The 21757-nt window shown below is 52.2% G+C and overlaps 1 protein-coding gene across 3 annotated transcripts; it reads right to left on the bottom strand.

Annotated features, from left to right (window-relative positions):
* Positions 1 to 1113: 1113 nt before the first annotated feature.
* HDGF (heparin binding growth factor) lies at positions 1114 to 11013 on the bottom strand. 3 transcript variants are annotated; one of them, XM_073806062.1, is made up of 6 exons: positions 10637 to 11013; positions 4304 to 4380; positions 4022 to 4160; positions 3165 to 3344; positions 2666 to 2889; positions 1114 to 1638 (listed from the first exon to the last, which is right to left on the bottom strand). In XM_073806062.1, the coding sequence occupies exons 1-6, from the start codon at positions 10721 to 10723 to the stop codon at positions 1596 to 1598; spliced, it is 750 nt and encodes a 249-aa protein (XP_073662163.1). In that variant the 5' UTR covers positions 10724 to 11013; the 3' UTR covers positions 1114 to 1595. The 3 variants fall into 3 exon arrangements, with proteins under 3 accessions (XP_073662163.1, XP_033712969.1, XP_073662168.1); XM_033857078.2 differs by having other exon boundaries at positions 1114 to 2470; positions 10637 to 11009; XM_073806067.1 differs by lacking the exon at positions 10637 to 11013 and adding an exon at positions 7219 to 7464.
* Between the last annotated feature and the right edge of the window lie 10744 nt (positions 11014 to 21757).

The raw sequence follows: 21757 nt of genomic DNA, 5'->3' as shown, positions 1-21757 counted from the left end.
ATAATCTAGCCTCTCTGCATGCTGGGAGTTGTAGTCCGCTGCTGCAAAGCAAGCGAGAAACAGGAAATTTGGCCTTGTAGGAAATCTAGGAAGCCTAAGAGCACCGTGAAGCACGTCGGGAATTGAAGGCAAAGCGGAATATGCTATCGCGCCTGGCACATTCCTGCACGTGCTCTGCGTGGAGGCCGCTGGGAATTGTAGTTACTAGAGACGACGGCTCCATTTTCTAGGTGATTGCGGCTTCTTCAAAGCAGAGGGCCTCGCTTTCTAGTGAGGCTACAGTCAATACTCTCCCCGCCCGCCCTCTGCTGGAAGGAGCCAAGGCAGTGAAGAAAGTGTCGTAGGCTTTCTAAACTAAGGGATGAAACGTGGGCCCTTCCAATGCCAGTCGATGATCCAGTCACAAAATGTCAGACTGAAAGAAACCTGAGAGGATCTAATCCAGCCATTCCACTTAATTCAGGAGTATTGGGAGGATTCCATGCTATCAACCTCCCCGACCCTCATCACGTTATCAGTAGCGGCCATCCCTGGCTTTGCCCTTGAGGGTCAAAGTTGTTTCTACAACCAGCCCCAACACCCTAACTTCCCTGGCCATCGTGAGCTGTGACTGATACTGTCACCTCTCACAACCTACCTCTTCTTTTTTTAAATATTTATTTATTTTGGCTGCACCGTGTCTCAGTTGCAGCACGTGGGATCTTCGTTGCGGCATGTGGAGTTCTTAGTTGTGGCATGCATGCGGGATCCAGTTCCCTGACCAGGTATCGAACCCAGGTCCCCTGCACTGGAAGCGGGGAGTCTTTCCCATTGGACCACCAGGGAAGTCCCACACCCTACTTCTTGTGCAAACTTTTAGAAAAACTTTCCCAGGTGCTTATGAGGGAAACTGTGTTAAACAGTGGCTGGGCAGAAGTAGAATACTGGGCACCATATTCTGTGACTTTGCCCTCATGTAGAATTTGATATCTCTAACAGACTGAGAATGGAGAAGGCTGGCACACCTTACCTCAATCTGAAAAGTGGATTTGGAAATCATTTGCATTCCCTTTCCCATTCCCCTGCACCATCAGTTAACTAATACACCCCCAAAGAATCAGTCAAAATCCAATGTAGTAATCAATGGGTTTTATTTTCCTAGAACTGAAATCATCTACGGTTCTCAGAGCTAAACTTCCAAAGCTACAGTCAGCAATTTTTCATCAGAGCCCAAGGGAGGGGGGCAAGGGTGAAAGAGACGAGAGACGGAAGAGCCAAATAGACCACTAGAAAGAGGCTGGGAGAGGGTGCTTATTTCCCTCTGGCCTCTCAGTGGGTTACAAATTGGATCTGGTGACAACACTGAGGGGACCAGGTGAGGGTATGTGGATGGGAAATGACACCAGAAGGAACACCAAAGCCCCAACTACAACAAGAAAAGTCATCAAGCCCCAAACAGAAGGGGAGCCTCCAAGTGCACCTCAGAAACGGGGGCAACAGTGGGGAAGAAAGGAGCAGAGTGGGGGGGCACACAAAGGGATGGGGGGGTCTTTAAAATTTTTTTTTTTGTAATTTTCTTTTATTAAAAACATTTCCTAAAAAATGTGTCTTTTCCTTTATGTCTGGGTGACGTATGTGACTGTAGGCTGGCCTTGAGCACTGTGGGGAGAGGGAAAAGGGCAGCTAAGGGTCTCCCCAGGGCATCCCATCTCTGGCCTGAGGTCTAAAGGTGGATGGATACTCCTCAACACTCCCATAGGAGCTGGGTGAAGTTAACCCTTCAGATCTCAGGTCCTTGACCCAAAGAACTTGGAAGACCCCAAATCTTTTGATGATAAACTGTAACTCCCATAACACCTAGGGTTGGCGTAAGAGAATGGGCATTGTCAACCATCAAGGATTTATTGAAGGGAGCCCCTCTCCCACAAGCTGTCCCACTTTCCCTGAATCCAGGTAGCTGGGAGAACAGGTGCGGGAGGAAGGGACAAGATGCCATCCTCTTGCCCACTCCCCCACCCCAACTTGAAGATTGCCCCTCCCAGGCCCCAGAAGCCCACCGTGCTACTTACACTCCATCCCTTCCACTCATAGCCCTGATCCCAACCAACCCAGAGGTCTAGAATGCCCGGGGAAGGGCGAGAGGGGTGTCAGAAGATGTAAATAGCCAGTCCAGGCCCTAACAAATACACTGGGAAACAGCTCCAGGCAGGGAGGGACACAGTGGCCTCATCTCATCCCACGGAGCAGAAGACATGGACCTGACTCAGGTCACAGGGGTGTGGGGACATGGAGGTGAGGGCCAGGTGGCCTGCCCCATCCGGGTCAATCTCCAGGGTCTGAGCTCAGAAGGGGGAGAGTGAGTGGAAGAGGAGAGTGGGTTGGGGTGGGGAAGGGGTTCCCAGTTTGCAGGCCATGGCCAGTTTCCCCAGTAGCACCCAGACAGCAGCAGGAACGGGGCGGGGGCTCCTCTTGAAACATTGGTGGCTACAGGCTGCGGGGGAGGGTTGGAGGGGAGAAGGGTTAATGGTGTGGCCTTGGCCTGGCCGGGCCCCAGCCAGTGCCGGCCTCCTGGGAGAGCCCACCCTGCCTCCCTGGAGGCTGACTGCTACAGGCCCTCCTCCTCCTCCTCTCAGCAGGGGGCTGGGCCCTCCCAGCCCAGCTGCCTAGGGGCAGGGGGCTCACTCACCTCTCATGGTCTCTGATGCCCAGGGCCTCAGCATCTTCCTTGGCAGCCTCTTCCTCTTCTTCCTCCTCTTCTTCCTCCTGAGGAGGCCCCCGGCCAGAGCCCGGCTCCGAGGGGGTGCTGTTCTTCTCCACCTCCACTGGAACGGGCCTCTCACCCTCCAAGGTGGCCCCTTCCTTCTCCTCCCCTTCGGGGTCTTCTGTCTCCTTGGGACGTTTGGGGGAGTCCTGGGCAGGGTTAGCAGAGATGAGGTGGGTTGAGGCTAGAGAGGGAGGACACCAGCCTCCCCCTCCTTTCCCCAGAGGCTCTCCTTCCTAGGCAGACCCACAGTCCTCCAACCCTCTGCTAGCTGAGAGGTCTCCTGTGTCCCATCTTCTCAGCAAGGGACTCCCCAAAACTAGGGGCTGAGTCTGTCTCTCAGACGGGCACTCCCTGAAAAAGTCGTAACGTCCCTCCTCAGACTAGGAGCCTTGCTCCGGGGCCCCAGGTAGGGGGCAGTTACCTCCAGCAGGTCTCCCGCTCTCCTCTTCAGCGCCCCCTTCTCATTCTTCTCCTTGGTCGGCTCATCAATGACCAGCTTCCCTTCCTCATCACTGCTGCCTTCGGCATTCCCCTTCTTATCGCCATCACCCTCGGTGGCTTCGGGCTCGGGCTCTTCCACACAGCTCTTTTTCTGGGAGGACTGCGGCGGAGACAGCAAAGGCTGAGTGGCACCAGCGACTGCCACGCTGGGCCCCCTCCCCAGACCCCTCCCTCGGCCACTCACTCCTTCCTTCTCCCACCTCTCCCCCGCCCCCACCCAGGTGCCCAGTCTCACAAGTGATTTGAGACCCACCTCTGTCGGATTAGCCCCGGGGTAAACCCACTGGCCGGGCAGGCAGGGCTCTGTGCAGGAGGGGGGAGGGCTGGAGCAGGAGGCAAAACCTCGGGTCAACTTCTCCCAGAGGGAGCTGGGACCCTTTCCCCGCCAACCCCCGCCCCCCACCCTCCCGCCTCATCCTGCCCGGCTCACGAGCACCTCCTCCTGGAAGCCTTTGTGGAAAGAGTTAAGGCCACATCCTATACTCACACTGGGCCTGCCAAAGGCCTGTCCCCACTTACCGCCTCCATCCTGTTCCTGCCCCCCCAGGCGCTGTCTAACAGGTGGCCCCTGACCACAGCTACATCACACACCCGGAACCCCTTCCCCTCTGCAAGAAGCCTCCCCCAACCCCCCACCCCACGAGCTCCTACTCTGAAAGCCCTGGTGTTGGTGTCTGAGCCCCCTGCTCCTGAAGCAGCACACGTGGGCCCAGGGGCTCCCGGCACCTATGGCCACACCCGCTTTCCAGGAGGTCTCTGGGGCGGATGGCAGCTCACCTGGTAGCCAGAAGCCTTGACGGTAGGGTTGTTCTCGATCTCCCACAGCCCCTCGCTGAACCCTTTCCGTTTGTTGGGCTTGCCAAACTTCTCCTTGGACTCCTCGTAAGGGAAGAGGTCTTTGGGGCCCAGGAATGCCCTGGTGAGAGATGGGAGACTGTGCTCTCGAGTCCCTCACCGCATCTGAGCTGCGCAGCCCCATAGGGAAGGCGTGCCGTCACCACTGCTCGTTCCCCAAAGTGGTCCCCCCGGGGCCCTCCCCACCTCTGCCCCCTCACTCACGTCTCGTGGGTCCCGAAAAAAAAGACTTGGTATTTGTTGGCTGTGGATTTCACGGCAGCCTCAGGCATCTCGTCAATCTGAGAGCAAGATGAGTAAAGTGAGCGTGAGCTGGAGTCTTGAGGTCACGAATTTGGGGCCGGAGGGTAGGGGTTAAGGGGCTGATCTCTAAGGCACATCTGTGAAAAATCAGACTGAGAGGGACCCAGGAGTTCACCAAAGGGGTTTCTGAACCATTTTTAGCAGTGTGACTTTGTTCAAAAGAAGTCAGGCATAAAAGCCCAGCAGAATCCCCGCCTCTCTTTTTCACAAACCAAACAGCGTCCATAAACAGATCCTGCCCATAAGCTCCACGCCTTTGCCATCACCCTGGTCCAACCACTGTCCCCTCTTGACTGGACTGAAACCACAGCCTCCCTCTCTTCTCTCAGTCTCCATTCTTGCCCCACTACAACTCATTCTCCACACTGCAGCCAGAGGGGGCCTTTCCAAGTGCGGGTCTGAGCAATTCAGTCCCCCTGCTAGAAACCTTCCGGTGGCTTTTCAGGACTCTAGGGCCCACCTGTTCACCATTGTCCCTAATGTCAAGGTCTGAATTCCAATGCTGCCAACAGTATTTGTATGAGCTTGGGCAACTGACAGAACCTCAATTTTCTCAACTGTAAAATGGAGATGGTCACAGTACTTAAGCCATAGCGTTGTAAGGATTAAAAGACCATAATGTAGTACGTCCCGCATATGTGCTCGCTACCATCATCCTCTCCCCAGTACGCTGCCCCTCTGCTCTCTGCTCCAGCCACACTGACCTTTCAGTCTCCTATAGTCACTCCTGATCAGCCTTCCAACCTCAGCCCCATCATCACTTCCTCCAGAAAGCTTCCCCACCTCTCCCAACCTGGTTGGCTTCCCAGATAAAACTCTCAGCACCTCTCCTTCACAGTGCTTTTCACAATTCTAGTTTTACAGTTCTTCATGTTACCGTTTGCTTAATGTCTACGTGGACTATACCTGCCCCGAGAACAGAGAGGTCTGTTTGTAAGTCCAACACAGTGCCTAGCACCCAGTGAGTGCACAGTGAAGATATGCTGAATGACTCTATGAAACAGACAGAAGCAGCCTGCTCTGACTGAAGTGGAGAGGTGAGGCCAAGGGCTGCCTATTCAATATCCCCCATCAGTAGCAGCTCCAAAAGACTTCTGGGAAACTCTCCGAAAGTCATGTCATGTAGTCAGACTCTCTTATTTTACAGACAAGGAAACTGAGGCCCAGAAAAGACAAGTGATTTGCCCAAGATGACAGGACAAGTTAGTGAGGGCCAGATTTCAGAACTAGAGCTCCTGACTTGATCCTCTAACTCAAATGTCCTGGGGGCATAAGGGATGCTGTGGTGGAGAAGGTGCAGAGGTCTGAGGTCAGGGAAATGGTGAGAGACAGTTGCCCAGATAGCCTCTCCCAGATCAGGCCCTAGAAGCCCAGGCCAAGCTGAGCTGGGGGGGGAGGGGGTGTGGGGGACGGGGGAAGAGGACTACAACTCCCAGCAACACTTGCAGCAGCCCTAGCGGCCGGGCTTCCCACCGGACAGAGGCCAGGTGGCCATGTTGGCTGGGGCCCGGGGTGCAGATAGGAAAGAGACAGGCCAAGGCAGTGATTAAACACACAGAGACTAGGACAGAGTGCCTGACTGGGGGCCTGGGGAGACAGGGAGGCTAGGTGGATGGAAATAAGCTGAGACACACCCAGGAGATGGGGTGGAACCTGAGCAAGAATCTGAGGGGCATCTTGCTCCAGACATGGAGTCTTCAAGCTCCTGAGCACCTCCCCCCTTGCCCTGTGGCCTCTGGGGACAGAGGTCCAGCCCCTCCCCCCCAGGAAGGCTCAGCACAAACTGGGCCCTCCCCACAATCGGGAAGACACTGGGGTGTGAGAGCTGGGGGTGGAAAGGCACGCTGTCCCCCACCCCAGCTCAATCCCCATCGCCATGACAACCCAACCCCGCCCCCGGGGCCACTCAGCAACCAGGAATGTGACTGCCCCTCCCCCCCCAGGCCCTCTCTCCAGATTGGGGAGGAGGGGACACTAACACACACCCCACCCCCAAGCCTGGAGTCTGGCACCTGGGTCCCTGGCTGTGCCTGAAACCACAGCTAGGGCTGAGGGCTGCGGGCCCTTCTCAGGAAGGCAGAGCTGGGGTGTGGGCAAAGGAGGAGCCAGTCCTCTGCTAGGATACCTGGGTCCTGTTGCTAGCTCCCCACCCTCCTCTCAGAGGGGGAAGCAAAAAATAAAATGAGGGCCTCCAGGGCTTAGAGATCCCAGGAGACAGGCAGAGGACAATAATAGCAAAAGCTCTTTCCTAGGCCTCTTGTTGGTGGATCATCGAGCACCAGGAAAGAGGACGGGGGGGGGGGGGGGGGGGGGGGGGGTGTGGAATATCTAAGGGTCCCAGCTGGGAACTACTTTGGGCTCTGCATTTTCAGTGCCACACTTGAGCCAGGACGTTAACAGGCTTGTAGGAAACATGTGATGAAAAGGGAGAAACTGAGGCTCAGGAAAGGGGGGATGGTGAGTGAAGGGGTCAGAAACAGGAGACATGAGGTCCTCTCAAGGAGCTCAGACCAGGCAAAGCAGCGCTCTGCCCGTCAGTCTCTTTCCCGTGGGAAGCGAACTCAAAGAGAGGTAGCTGAACGCTGTGACAGGGGATCCAGGAGGCCACCAGCTGCCCAGCCTCAGGGGCGGGGGAGAAACCAAAGAATGGATGGGAATTAAAAATAGACAGAACGGGACACACCAGATATACCCGCCCTGCTGACTTCTAGCCAGATAAAGGGTAGGTCGAGAGGAAAGAGGAAAGAGGGAGGCCAGGGGCCTGGGCAGATGGGCATCTACCCCCAAAGCATAAAACCACCCCAATCCCACCTCACCTCGAGTGTAGGCAACCGTGGGGGAAGGGCCAGGAGAGGCGTGCTCCTTTAACTTAATGGAATTCCCAACCCCTCACCCCAAAAAGGGGAGACATTCCTTCTCTAGTGGACCCTTCATCCTTCAAGCCACAAAGGAAATGTCCTTCTGCATTTGGAAGTGAAGGGAGGTTCTCCGTCGAAGACAGAGGATATGAAGTCTCAGGGGAGGCCTGTACTCCCAATACAGACATGTGTCTCCCAGGCGGTGCCTTTATATCCAGGTTGTGACTCAGAACAAGTGAGTCAAAGCTAAGTGGGTCAGGGTGGGGCCAGATGAGTGCTGGGTACCCCACTGCACCTCCTCCACTGGCCAACAGGGGAGGGGGCTCTGCTACTTCTCAGCCATTCCAGGAATCCTGGCAAGTTACTTTCCCCCACCCCCACCCCGGCTGGGGCTCATCCACTCCCACCCCCACCCCACCCCCCACCCTCTGCCCTCTGCACGTGCCTCATTCCATCACACAGGCCTGAGCACAAGTCCCATCCTCCCAGAGCCCAGGGCACCTTCTAAGGCCTGAAGTACCCAGGTGAGGAGTGGGGAGAGAGGACTGAACACCTCTCCCCCAGCCTCATACCAAATCCAGGCCCAGGGGCGCCAGCTCAGCACATAGAAAGGCAGCAGAGAAGGCTAAGCCCACCCTGACTGCCAGCCAGGGTTCTGACCACCACACCCAAGGCCCAGGCCCAACCTGACCCATGAACCGTAAAATGTGGGGCAGGAGACAGTTGGGGTCAGGAAAGTGTGGCAAGCCCAAGAGGCAGAAAAGAGAAGGTGGTGCCTGGATGTGGGGGAAGGGCAGAGGGCAGACAGATGGGCGAGGCCCTCTGGCTGCTCAGGTTTCCTGGGACTGTGAAACAGGAAGTGGAGAAAGGAGGAAGGAACCTCAGGGGGAAAATCCCTGAGTCTTGGAGGTTAACTGTTAAGTGCTTGGAGATCCCCCAGGAAGTCTGGCAGGAGGAAGAGGAAAGGAGAAGGTTAAGATGGAGTCACACCATCCTTCCAGGCAGGTCTTGCCTACCACGTGGTCCCTCTGGCTGAACTCTCCAAGCACTGGGCTGTTCCAGTCTCACCCAGAGTCAGCCATCCTCCCCAGAAGCAGGGGCTGAGGAAGGAAAGCCCACACAGTGGCCTTCACCATGGCTGAGGACTCTGGTTGCCTATTAGATGGAGCAGTCAGCGAGGCCCCCTACTCCTCCTCCATCTCAGGAGGAGCCAGGCCCCCCTTCAGGCTCTGCCACTCACAAGACTAAGACAGCACCCAAGGATGGTGAGGTATTCGGAAGATAACAACCTTGGGTGTACCACTCTCTCCAATTTTCAGAATCAAGACCCGGAGCACAGGCAAAGGGTGGGGTCCTATCTCTTTGGGATCCAGTCTGATCTCCCTCCCCCAACCCGAACTTTATCTAAAGGGCCCAGGCCTCAACAGAGCAAGAGACTGCCTCCCTGTCCTGCCCTTCTGTCCTGGAGGCCTAGGGTGAACAGAGGAAATGGACAGCATCCCCAGTCCCAGGCGCTGCCCTCACTCCAAAGGCTACCAGAAACCTGAAGGCTTTCTTCACAGGGGCCAATGTGGGTCTGCATGGGCCCCCCTTTCTCTCTTCCCTGCAGCCTGAAGGGGTTCCCTACAACCCCCATTCCAGCTGAGCCCCCTCCTCAGTCTCTGGACTTTGTCCCACCCCCAGGAGGTAGAAGCAGTAGAGACCTGTGTTCAGTTCTTGCCCTGCCCACCAGGACCTTGGCATCTGGACCAAGAAGCCAGATGGATCAAAGGTGCAGGGTAAAGTACATGAGTGTTCACACACCACACACATACATGCACACACAAGGCTGTCTGTGGCTGCTTCCTCACACTGCCCCCCACCCCCCAAACCCAAGTCCCCTAGAAGGCCCTGGAGGCTTGGAGAGCCCTGCTTCACTCTGTACTTCACTCCCATTCCGGAGGCCAGACATCTAGAAGTTGCAGGGAACAAGGAGCTCAAGGCATATGGGATTAGGTATATTCCTCAGGAGAGGGTAGTGAGTGAGGAAGGGTCTCCTGGATTTTCTCGGAGTGGCCCCAAAGTTGGTCTGGACACTGAACAGGACCCAAGGGAGCCTGGGGCAACTTCCCAAGCTCAGAGCAGGGTCTGGCCCAGATGAAGACACAGACTCATGTGGAAAAGAGCAACCCACAGCCATAAGGCAGTTCTGCACTTGGTCCCCTTGCCCAGAAGACTCCCTCCCTCTACTCCTCTCTGCCCTTGGATTACACTCTACAGGAGTCCTATACTCTAGGGCCGATACCAAAGGCCTCTCTCTACACCAACGTTGAAATAAGGTGCCAGAGACACTGTGCCCTGTGACACCCCCAACCTCCTCCAGCACCCTCTGGCAACCTCCCTTACTCCTTACTTCACCTGTCTCAGTTTTTAGGGGAAACATGATGAATGCGCCAGGCTGGGCATTTGGGCCCCACCCTCCCACCTGGCCAGGTGCTGGGGTGGGGGGAGGGTGGGCGCCTCACATTGGCGGGCTTAATCAACCACATGGCAGACTGGGCCGTTCTGGCGGGAGAGGCTCAGAAATGGGGAGGAGAAGCAACTCGGGTTCCCCCCACCTCCACTAAGAGGCAGGGCAGTCTGGACTGGACTTCCCAATCCCAACAAGGGCTCTGCCACCTTCAGCCCCCAATCTGAGTCGGCAGCATACGGAGAAATATTTTTGTGGAGCTGAGGAGTGAAGGGTACTAGCCGGTGATTTCCAAGCTAGACGGATCCCCTCTTCTGCCGCCCCCCCAACGATTCCTCGACCCTCCCAACTTCAGACCTCTTACGGATGCCCCAAACCAAAGTTTTCTAGAAGCGAACTCCGCCTCCATCTAGCCTTTCAGGGCTGAGATCCTTCTTAACCATCTAATGTAGGAAGAAGAGAGTTTGAACCGGGGGTAACAATCAGTGAAGAAACTGGGGGTCTCTAAGGGGGTCCCTGAAGGGGGTAGCGGTGGCGCCTGGGGGTGGTGGTGGGAGGAGTTACACTGCTGGCCCAAACCCAGGCAGCGCGCCCGAAACCGCTGGGAGTATGGGGGCTGGGGGCGGAACTGAGCACGCGGAGCCGGGGGCCGGGAAGTGACCGGCGCCCTCAGATCCCCACGCCGCGCACACGCCACCACGCGCGGACGCCGTGTGGCCAGGTGTTCGCCGCTGCCGCCACCACCACCCCCACCACCCCGCCTCCACCATTATATAACCGGCGGGTGGGCTTGAGTCGCTCGGGAAAGATTCGGGGACTCAGACGCCCCCCACCCCCACCCCCTCCGCGCGGAGCGCTCTTGCCCTCTCGGGTGTTATGCAACCCAAGTCTGGAGGTGGATAGGGGGCGGCGGGCCGCCCTGCTCACCCGGGCCGGCCAGTGTGGGTAGCCCTTCATCTTGGCGAACACCAGGTCCCCGCATTTGTACTCCTTCTGCCGGTTGGATCGCGACATGGCGGGGCTCCGGGCGCCCCGGGCTCCGCGCCGGGCCGGAAAGCGCGAGCCCAAGTTTGCGCGTGCGGCGGTGGCGGCGCCGCTCCGCTCCGGCCCTCGCGCGGCCCCCGCCTCGATGGTGGCCCCCGGCCCAGGCTCCTGCGCGGCCACGGCGTCTCCGCCCGCGCGCCGCACGGACGGGGCGGGCGCGGATCGGGGGCAACGCTCCGGCGCGATGGGTGCGCGCTCGTGCAGTTGTTTGTGTTTGAAATTCAATTGCTCCCTCCGCTGCGCGAGGCCTCTTCCTCCACCCCCCTCCCGGTCCCCACTCCTCCTCCTCCCTCCTCCCTTTCTCACTCCTCCTCCTCCTCCCTCCTCCGCGCTCCCTCCCGCGGCGGTTTGATGAGTGCGGCTTCTTGACGCCCTGTGCCTGCCACTGCCCGACGCCCAACCTGGAGCCGCCTGGCGGTGCGCGGCGACACAGGCGTGAGGAGCCGATTGCCGAGCAAGCCGAGTAGGCTTTGTGTGCCCGCTGTCGGTGGGTGCCCGCCCGCCCGGGAGGAGCTGGCGCCCGGCAGGACGGAGCGGCCTGGCGCCCCTCCCCCGGCCCCTCGGGTCGCTCCCAACTGCGGCTTCGGCGCTGCCAACTGTCGACGTCTAGGCGCAGTGTCTACCTGCCCTCGGCTCCATCCCCATCCACGAATGTTTGCTGGGCACCCAGTGCATGGCAGCGTGCCGGGCGCCGGGGCGAGAGCTGGGCACCGCGCCCCTGAGCGCACAGAGGTTTGGCCTGGACCTCGACGTGCTTACAGTCTGTGGGGCGGCTCCTGAAACGTCGGGGATTGCGCCCTACGACGGCCTTTGTGGAATTCGGTATCGAGGAAGCTTCGGAGGGGTTGTGGCACAAAGTGGCCACGTTCCATGTGCATTAGACAGGTCTCGGTTCTCTGCTACTTCCTGGCAAAAGAGATCTGGGCTTTACCACCAGTTAAGCCCTCAAAGATGAGCTCTGTTCTAGTGGGAAGAGACAGTAGAATGCCAGTAAATCCCAAACCATCGATAAAACGTGAAGTCACTAGCTTTCTCGGGGCGGTGAGAGTGGGGAAAAATCTGGGAAGGCTTCACAAAGTGGTGACTTTTGAGTTGGGCCTTAAAGGACGAATGTGAGCTTGCCGGATTCCAGAGACAACATTTTAGACTAGGTTATATGTTAAGAACTGATAGAGCCAAAACTTGAATTCACGTCGCTTACCATTAAGCCAAACAAGACTTTGCCGTAATTACATCTTTGATTTGCTGTCACTCTGTTGATCTTGGATTTGCCGAAATTCCAGACACCTATGGTAACTTAGAAATAAGCTATTTGGATCTTATGTTATAGTATGTCCAGATCCTTAAAATTTTGCAACAAAATATTCTAGGTTTGAAGAGAGAAAATATGTGTGTTTTTCTTCCCACAAGTTTCCTGATCCTACTTCAAAGCATGTGCAAAGTCTCCCTGAAAAAGAAGCGCAGGATGAAGCCAAAAGGCCCAGATCCACATCCTACCCTGCTGTTCACTAGTCATGAGAACTTGGGCTACCCCCTGAACTTCTCCCTGAGCCTCAGTTTCTTCAACTGTGAGATGGGATCACATTACTTTCCTGCCAACATCACAGACATGGAAGGGCTGCTTATCATTAGCTGAGGCCTGACCTTGCTCCCTGCAGGCCTTCATATCAGTTGGTTGTCCTTATGTCCATGGCAATGCATTTCACAATTGTTGCCTTTGTAAAATGTGGCCTCTCAGCATAATCCCACCTTGTGATAGGAGGTGGCTGGCCCTGTCCACAGGCACTCCAGGCCCCAGGCTGCTGGCACAGCGGGGCACTCTGCAAGGTCCTCATGCATGCCCTCAGCCACAGACCTGTCGATTTGTTTCAATAGCAAATCCAAACTTGTTGCAACAGAGCAGCTAGATCCAGTTGGTGTTTACTCTACCATGCATTCCAGTTTGAAATGCAGTCAGTGTGATAGTCCAGATTCTGTCAGGCTAATACCCTTCTTTGTTGTTCTTATTGTTGTTAGGAGAGAATCTTGTCACAAGTTCTTAGAAATGTTTCAGTAAATCCAGTGTCACAATTGGTTTCCTTTTATTTAGTGTTCAGGCCAGTATTATAAATATGCCATTTCAGTGCAACAAACATGTTTTTTAAACTATTTTCCAATTTAGCACACCCCAATTTAGTTTAAACCAAAGACTCCTATCCATTTCTCCACTTTGTTGTATGGAGATGGCAATAAGGCTTCTTCAATTCTTTTTGCAACAAATCTCTTGGGCCTGTCATTCAGTCTGCCATGCAGATGCTGGTTGCAATAAAACAACCAGGGTTCCCTTTGTTGCAATAATCTCCCAGGCCTTGGTTGCAATTTAATATCCAAGTTCTCCTTACAATAACATCATCAACCAATTCACAGCTGCCCCTACCAACCAAGCCAAGAGCCACAGAGGGTCAGTTACAGGGGCGGGCATAAACCTGCTTCCCCTGGGATTCAGGTCTAATTGAGCGCTTTGCAGACTTTAATGTGCAAATGAATCACCTGGGGATCCTCTTAAAAAGCAGATTCTAACTCAGTAGGTGTGGGGTGCCCACATTTCTATTTCATCACCCAAGGTGCTGCTGCTTTGGACCTCTGTTGATTAGTAACGTCTAAAACACTCGGCCACAGGCCCCCGGCTGCTAGTCCAGCTTGGAACCAATTCACAGATGTCTCAGTGAGATGATTCCTTTGATGCTGGTGCCTGAGTCTACATTTGTGTGGGGGGGAGGTCAAGACAGACAGTGGACTTGGGGCCCTAGAGCAGAGAAGGCTTGAGGGTGCAGATCTGGCTCTAGGGTTCTGAAGCGAGTCTGGAGGAGCTAGGTCAGGGAAGATGGTGGCGGACTTCTTCTTTCCATGTCAGGAAGGAGGAACTGGCACAGCAGTAGGGTTGTGGAATTTAGAGTACTAGAGGAAGGGGCAATGTAGTCTAGTGGAAACAATCTGTGTTTGTTTGAAACTTGCTTTTAGCAAATGACTTAACTAGAATTTCTAAACAAAATTTTCTTCCACTGCAAAAGTACTAATACAAATAGCCACCCTTATGGTGTGGTTGTAAAGTGAAAAGGAGATCATCTGAGTGAAAAACTTACCTGCTCATTAGTTTCAAAGGAGGTTCCTTCCCTTTAACTCCTAAGAGAGAGTCGAGGGGTTTGGCTCCGGTCCCAGCCCTCAACGCTGTGTGACCTGCTCCCATTACTACTTCTTGGGCCCGGTTACCCCTTCTGGAAAATGGAGGAGAGAAGGATGGGAAGTTTAGAACAGTGGTTTTCAAAACCGCCTCCATTGGCCCCTCCCACTGGTGCCTCCCCAAATAAAAAAGCATTCATGGGCTTCCCTGGTGGCCCAGTGGTTGAGAGTCCGCCTGCTGATGCAGGGGACACGGGTTCGTGCCCCGGTCTGGGAAGATCCCACATACCGCGGAGCGGCTGGGCCCATGAGCCATGGCCTCTGAGCCTGTGCGTCCAGAGCCTGTGCTCCGCAACGGGAGAGGCCACAACAGTGGGAGGCCCGTGTACCGCAAAAAAAAAAAAAAAAAAAAAGCATTCATGGTTTTATGCATTTTACAAGGAGTCAGAGATAACAGGGTCTAAGTACCTGCTCCACCACTGTGACACACTGTATTGCTTTAGGAAACCTACTTCACTGCTCCCAGTCTCAGTTTGCATGTCTGTGAAATGGGTGAGTTTCAGTTTCCATGTCTGGAAAAAGGGTTGTGATGAGGATTGAATGAATTTAATGTATTTTAAAGTGCTTTGAATAGAGCCAGGAACATGGTAAATGCTTGATAAAATCAGTGATCACTGTATTTATCAGATTTGATTGAGTAATAGTTCAAGAAAATGGGTTACTTTGCAGTGAGCTTCTAGGTACTAGCCTTATGCGCTGGTAAATCTGGCACTACTACAATGAATGTGGGTGTTCACATGGGCTTGGGAACCCATTTACCTGCGTTTGAGTCCCACTCCACCACTTACCAACTGTGTGACCAGCCACAAGTTACTCAACCTTTCTGTGCCTCAGTTTTCCATCTGTAAAGGGGGATGTTGAGAACAGGCTTAGAACAGACTTGTGGGATCTTAGTTCCTGGACCAGGGATTGAACCCAGGCCCTTGGCGGTGAGAATGAGGTGTCCTAACCAGTGGACCACCAGGGAATTCCCTTAGCTAGTTTTCTTAAAAACGCTTATGTTTTATAACTCTTCTGTATGTATAATATCCTGTATAAGAAAAATATATTTTTTTAAAGAGGATTCTGTTTTTATTTATTATTTAATTTTTTTGGCCACCATGCAGCTTGCAGGATCTCAGTTCCCCAACCAGGGACTGAACCTGGGCCACAGCAGTGAAAGCCCGGAATCCTAACCACTAGGCCACCAGGGAACTCCTGGATTCTGTTTTTTAAAAAGTGAGAATCATTGGATTCATTCTCTAAAGCTATTCTTTTAACATATCTATTTAAATGTAAGTTAATTAAAACTAAATATTCCCTTCTTCAGTCACATGAGCCACTCTTTAAGTATTCAGTGGTCTCATGTGGCTATTGGCTACTGTATTGGACAGAGCAGATACAGAACATTTCCATTAGCTCAGAAAGTTCTATTGGACAGCAGTGTTCCAAGGCCATGGCTTTCCATTTGAGCTGTACATTAGAGTCACTTGAAGAATTATAAAATACTACTGCCTGGGCCAGACTCCCCAGAGTTTAGATTTAATTGGTTGACAGTGGAAGCTGTTAAAGTGTTTAGGCAAGAGGAGACGTGAACTTCTAGAAGATTCATTTGGAGGCAGCACGGGTGTGGAGTGGCTTGGAGTTGCCAGGTCATGGAGAGGGTACAGCGGTGGTCTCTGCTGAGGGACGTGTGACCTCACATGTGGAAGGGGCTATGAACGCTCCCGGGGAGCTGTATTCCTGGGTTCTCTTCTCCGCTCTTCCAAGAATTATGGTGGCAACGGCTCCTTGGCTCCTCAGCCCTCAGGGGAGAGAACTTCAGCCTTTGTAGACCAGGAAAGAGTCAGGAGCATCTCAAGATCCCCATGAGTTGTAGATGCCATTTAAAAAACTTCAGCTTAGGGCTTCCCTGGTGGCGCAGTGGTTGAGAGTCCGCCTGCCGATGCAGGGCACATGGGTTCGTGCCCCGATCCGGGAAGATCCCACATGCTGCGGAGCGGCTGGGCCCGTGAGCCATGGCCGCTGAGCCTGCGCGTCTGGAGCCTGTGCTCCGCAACGGGAGAGGCCACAACACTGAGGGGACTGCGTACCGCAAAAAAAAAAAAAAAAAAAATTCAGCTTAATTTTTGTCTATGTAATGAATATGTGTATATGATGCAAAATTGAGAAAGTCAAGAAGATAATTTAGCGAAAAGTCATCTCATGTTACCCCTCCCTATCCCTTGCCACCCCAATTTTCTTCTTAGAGGCAAAAATTTACCAATTTGTATGTATTTTTCTAGTAATATTCTCTCTATATAATTTTCAAGCAAATGCAGAGCTATCTATTTCCTTTACACAAATTGTAGCATCTCATTTTCACCGTTCTGTACTTTACTACCTTTTACTTAACAATATATCTTGGGACTCCTTCCATTTCAGTACACAAGGATTGGCCCCATTCATTTTAATGATTGCATAATAGTTCACAACATTTCTGTGTCATAAATGATATAATCAGCCCCCTGTAGATGGATGTTCAGGTTTTGTCCTTTCTTTTGATAATACCAATAATGCTGTAGTGAATAAAACTGTGCCATTTCATCTCTTTCACGGGTGAGGATCCTCACCATTTTTCTCTCCCATTTGCAAGATGAAAAAGGTCATTCACAGCAACATTATTTGCAGGAGTTTGCTGACAAGTAGTGCTGGAAGTAACCTTGCTAATTATAGACAGGGGCATCTAAGGTTGAATGAGAAGCCTCCATTGTGTACAGCCACAAACCCCAGGTCTGTCTGCTTTCCCCTTGGTCCCTGAGACTTAAAGGAATGAGGTCTGGGACCAGAGTCAGGCTGACAGAATTGCTGTGGCTCTGATCGTGTCTGACCACACTTTTCAGCCCTCTCCCACCAAGGGCACTGCTCTGAGACACCAGGGACAGAGGCCTAGGGAGGAGAGGAGCCTGGGAGGTGCCTGGGTGAGGAGGGGCCGAGGGCCCTTTTCTGGAATGATAAGATTGAGCCCTAGTGGGTTCTCTGCCCCTCTCCCCACCTCCCCACCACCGAGGGAGAGAGAGCAGCAGTTTTGGCTCTGCTGGAGGAAGCTGATTATGGCTTCTGTGGGCACAGATGGCAATGGAGGTACTGAAAGGCCACCATTTCTGCCACCACATTGCCACGGGCTTGAAGCTTCATTCATTCACCCCCACATATATTCACAGCACATTGGTAGGTGCTGTGCCAGGCCCTGAGGGAGTGTTGGGGGCAAGGCGTAGGTCTGAAGGTGAATAGGTGGCTGGCAGTGAGTAGTCTGGTCTACAGCTTTCCTCCTGGAATCTCCCTTCCCAAGCCTCCTGGGGATTCCCTTCATCCCTCTCCTGTATTTTCTAATCCTAGGTGTTTCTTTTTCATGGTTAATCTCCCCTCCCCCCCTTTTTTTGGATAGAGCACATCCTCTGGTAGCTCCCTGAGTAAAGGTGCTTAGAATGGAACAGTTTGGAGAACTTCTATGTCTGAAAATGTCTTTATTCTACCCTCCCACTTGATTGATGGCTTGGCTTGGAGTTGAATTCTAGGTTGGAAATATTTTTCCTCTGCATTTTTGAAGGCCTTGCACATTCTGTCCTGACCCATTTTTTTTTTTTGTTGTTGTTGTTTTAGTTTTTTTTGGCAGCATATTTATTTATTTATTATTTTTGGCTGTGTTGGGTCCTCACTGCTGTGCGCGGGCTTTCTCTAGTTGTGGTGAACAGGGACTACTCTCCGTTGTGGTGCGCGGGCCTCTCATTGCAGTGGCTTCTCTTGTTGCGGAGCACAGGCTCTAGGTGCGCAGGCTTCAGTAGTTGTGGCATGTGGGCTCAGTAGTTGTGGCTCATGGGCTCTAGAGCACAGGCTCAGTAGTTGCAGTGCACAGGCTTAGTTGCTCCGTGGCATGTGGGATCTTCCTGGACCAGGGCTCGAACCCGTGTGCCCTGCATTGGCAGGCAGATTCTTAACCACTGCACCACCAGGGAAGTCCCTGTCCTGATCCATTTTAAGAGATCTGTTTCTTTTCTTTGGGAACTTTCAGGATCTTCTCTTTGTCTTCAGTGTTCTGAAACTTCATATTGGTGTGGATCCATTTTTACCCATTATGCTGAGCAGTGGGTAGGCCCTTTCAATCTGAAAACAAACGCTCGTCCTTCAGTTCTGGGAAGTTTTCTGTAATTATTCCTTTGACGATTTCCTTCCCTCTGTGTTTTTTCTGTTGTCTCTCTTTTTTTTTGGGACTCTTATTATTCAGATATTAGACTTTCTGGGCTGGTTCTCTGATTTTCTGAACTTTTCTCTTCCAACTCTTCTAGTGAGAATTTTATTTCTGTGCTTATATTTTGATTTCTCAAGAGCTCTATTTTATTTTCTGCTTGTTACTTTTTTATGGCATTCTGTTCTTGTTTCATGTATATAGTATTTTCTCTTACTTATTTGAGAAAATTGTTAGGTTTTGGAAGTTTTCTTCTCCCTGCACTTTCTCTCTTTTTACTTGTTTGTTTTGTCTCTATCATTCATGTCAGAGTGCCTGCTCATGTTTAAGAGTGAGGGACTTAAAAAAAAGAGTGAAGGACTAAAAAGACATCTTGTACCTATGGGCATGTGGTTGGGGCTTCTCAACTGAGAACTTGATGTGAGGGTTATCTGGCTGGGAAATTTGTAGGGGGAATCTCTGATGTGGGATTCCATAGATCTTTCTTCTTGGGCTGAACACATTTTCCTGTGGAGATTTTCCCCAGCATCTAGCCTTTAGGGTAAAGGCCGTGGCCAGTCTTCTGGAGAATTAGGTCTGGGGTCTCAGTATTCCATGTGCGTATTGCTTTAATTCATTTGATTTCTGTAAAATACCTCTGCCCTTGACTGTGCCTGGTTTTCCCCATAGCAGAAACCCTCTTGTTTTGTTCCCTCTGGAAAAAAACAAAAACCCTTTATTTTTTCTGGGATTGGGGAGAGGCAGTCTTCCACTAGCATGAAGTGGGGGAGGGGATTCAGGGATCTAACTGTTTGTTAACCATCTTGTAACCAGCCCTCACTTTTGCTCCCTTCCCTTCTCATTCACTTCCGGAGGTACTTGATGCCACCACTCCTGAGCCCTTTGAGGTTTCCACAGATACTTCAGATTCATTCTCACCATTCCCCAAGGCCAGCTTGCTTCTCGGCTTGCTTGGGTATGCCAAGTCAGTACCATTGATGCATCTTGCTCTCCACCTTCCAAATGTTCTTACTGTGATCTCCTTTTCTCATGTCCCCATCTTTGTGGGTTTAAATCTTTTCAAAATGATCTTTAATGCCTTAAAAAAAATTCCTTTAATTGAAGTTTTAGTAGAATTTCAGGAAGGAACCAAATTAGATATGTCTATGCTATTCACTATCTTTAATGGAAGACTTTATAACTGTTATTACTACTTTGGAATAGGTAATACATGCACAAGTTACAAATTTCTAAAGGTATAAAGGAGTAAGCAGTAAGAAATAAATCCCCTTCCCATCCCTGTCCTCAAGTTTCTATTATCAATTTCTTGCACGAAAACAACCTTTCAAGGGCAGGGTATCTACCTATTAAGGTAAATCATTAATCTTTACAGTAAGAGGACCCTGCTTAGAAAATGTTTGTCAAAAAGATCTCTGCCCTTTTGGGGTGTCTCTTCACTGCAGGGCAGCAAGATATGTTGACCAGGAACAAGGATAGTCATTTCCCTTTGAAAGTTTCCCATTCTCTTACGGTTCTGAATCATTTCACTGTGTGTTAATATCAGATGTCTCTCACAGAAGTAGGGTAGGGTTCCTTCATACTCTACCCATTTTTCAAAGGAGGAAAGTGAGACTCAGAGAAGAGAAGTGACTGTCCAAAGTCACCAGAAAGTAGGTTGGGGAACCTAGATTCGAAAAGGTGGTATTAGAAGTCAGTACTGTGCAAAGCATACCAGCTGCGAGGTAGGACTGGAAGGTCTAGTTTCTCAACGCGGTCCTCAGTGCACCTGCTTTGCAATCAACTGAGGAGTTTCTTAAAAAGTCAGACTTCTGGACTTCCCTGGTGGCGCAGTGGTTGAGAGTCCGCCTGCCGATGCAGAGGACACGGGTTCGTGCCCCGGTCCGCGAAGATCCCACATGCTGCGGAGTGGCTGGGCCCGTGAGCCATGGCGGCTGAGCCTGTGTGTCCGGAGCCTGTGCTCCGCAACAGGAGAGGCCACAACAGTGAGAGGCCCGCGTACTGGAAAAAAATAAATAAATAAAAATAAAAATTTAGACTTCTGGGCCCCACCCCACACTTACTGAAGAGGAATCTCTTAGGCTGGAATTCAGAAGTTTGCATTTTTAAGAAGTTTTCCCAGTGATCTTAGGCACAATAAAGTTTAAGAATTGGTGGGCAGAAAAAATGCTCTGGGCATCCAGAGCAGGGAGCAAACAGATTTAAGCAAACAGACGGAGAAGGCAGCATATGAGTTTGTTGGTGAAGGTAGGGTGAGATTTAGACACATGGAGAAGGTGGGGAGGAGGGGGCCATAGCAGGCCTGTCTGACAGAGAATTCATGCTTGGGCTTTCACTGTCCCTCTCTGTTGTTGCCATCATCATCGCCCCCCTTGTCATCCTTTCCATCTTCCTTTTTAGCCTCCTCCCCAAACCTCAACAGTCTTTATGGGCTGAGCTCAGTAGAGCCTTCTGCTCTGGGAATAGGGAGATAGAGCCCACACAGAGGTGGTTTGGCATATATAGGACATGTACAGAGTTGACAAGTAGAGGGCACCCACTCACAGGCAGACAGGAAGGGGCAAAGATGAATATAAAGAAAAGGACACAAAATTACAGGCGGACAGGGAAGGACAGCTGCAGAATCACGGGCAGACATGTGTGCGCTGGAAAAGGACACACAAACATGGATGGATATAAGAGGCACTCACAGAGACCGATTAACAAGGTCACACACAAAGTCACACGAATACCAAGCACGGACACACATACAAAGGACATATGCAGATAGAGATGGACTCAGATGATGCCTCAGATCTGTGAAGGGGTATCAGATGTAGCTGGCCCCCTTAACCCACTGTGCTGAGGGGAAGGGATTAACCTCAAGTACCAGGTTCTGCCTTCCAGGGCCCTGCCCATCTTTCAGTCTCACGGCAGAGAGAGGTTAGGACCCAGGCTGGAAGGGCTAGGTGTGCTCCTGGATATGCACCTTGGTCAAGGCGAGGGAGATCACTTACTCCCTCTTACGTCACATTTATTTCAGCTCTGAGATGTTTTTAATTAGGCCTGAAGTCTTGCTTCTTTCTGGCTCGCAGCCCAATTCCGTACAGGTGTCTCGGGCCCTGGCTCTTCTTGGGATGTTTTATTCCAACTAGGGGTTTCAGTGGCTTCGGAAGCTTCATCAGTTCATTTACAGACCTCTTTCCCTTTAAGCTATTTTCCCTCAATCCGTCACCTTCCCAGACTCCCTCTCATTCCCAGCCTCACTTGCAGTTTCTAAGAGCACTACGTCTCCCATAAATCTTAGCGCCCAGGCAGCTGTTTTAGGGAACTTCAAGTACCGAAATGCTCTCCTATCCGTCTCCGTGACTACCGCGGTGACCGATGGGGCTTGTAGTTACCTAGGAATTGTCAGGAGACCAAAAAAACTACTCATCCCAGGAGTCCTCGTGTCAGAGGCGGGTTTACCTCCTGTCTTTCTCCGCACCCCTTAATCCTTCCTCGGACTCCAACTCCCGCCGTGCCTTGCGCTGAGCTCCCTGCGGCGGAGAATGGTGCTGTGGCCAAAGTGTTTTCTGGGAGTTGTAGTTCGTATATTGGTGAGA

This window comes from Tursiops truncatus, chromosome 1, assembly GCF_011762595.2.
Source record: "Tursiops truncatus isolate mTurTru1 chromosome 1, mTurTru1.mat.Y, whole genome shotgun sequence".
Lineage (NCBI taxonomy): Eukaryota > Metazoa > Chordata > Mammalia > Artiodactyla > Delphinidae > Tursiops > Tursiops truncatus.
Note: the sequence above shows the minus strand (reverse complement) of the source record. Positions and strands in the feature narration are given on the sequence as shown.

What these genes read in the sequence shown, in the direction of transcription:
- HDGF (XM_073806062.1), bottom strand. Translation starts at nt 10,723, where the DNA reads ATGTCGCGATCCAACCGGCAGAAGGAGTACAAATGCGGGGACCTGGTG. An exon ending in ACCCACACTGGCCGGCCCGG is followed by an intron (nt 4,381 to 10,636) that starts GTGAGCAGGGCG and finishes TCTTGCTCTCAG; the next exon opens with ATTGACGAGATGCCTGAGGC. An exon ending in GGCATCAGAGACCATGAGAG is followed by an intron (nt 1,639 to 2,665) that starts GTGAGTGAGCCC and finishes CTCTCCCCACAG; the next exon opens with TGCTCAAGGCCAGCCTACAG.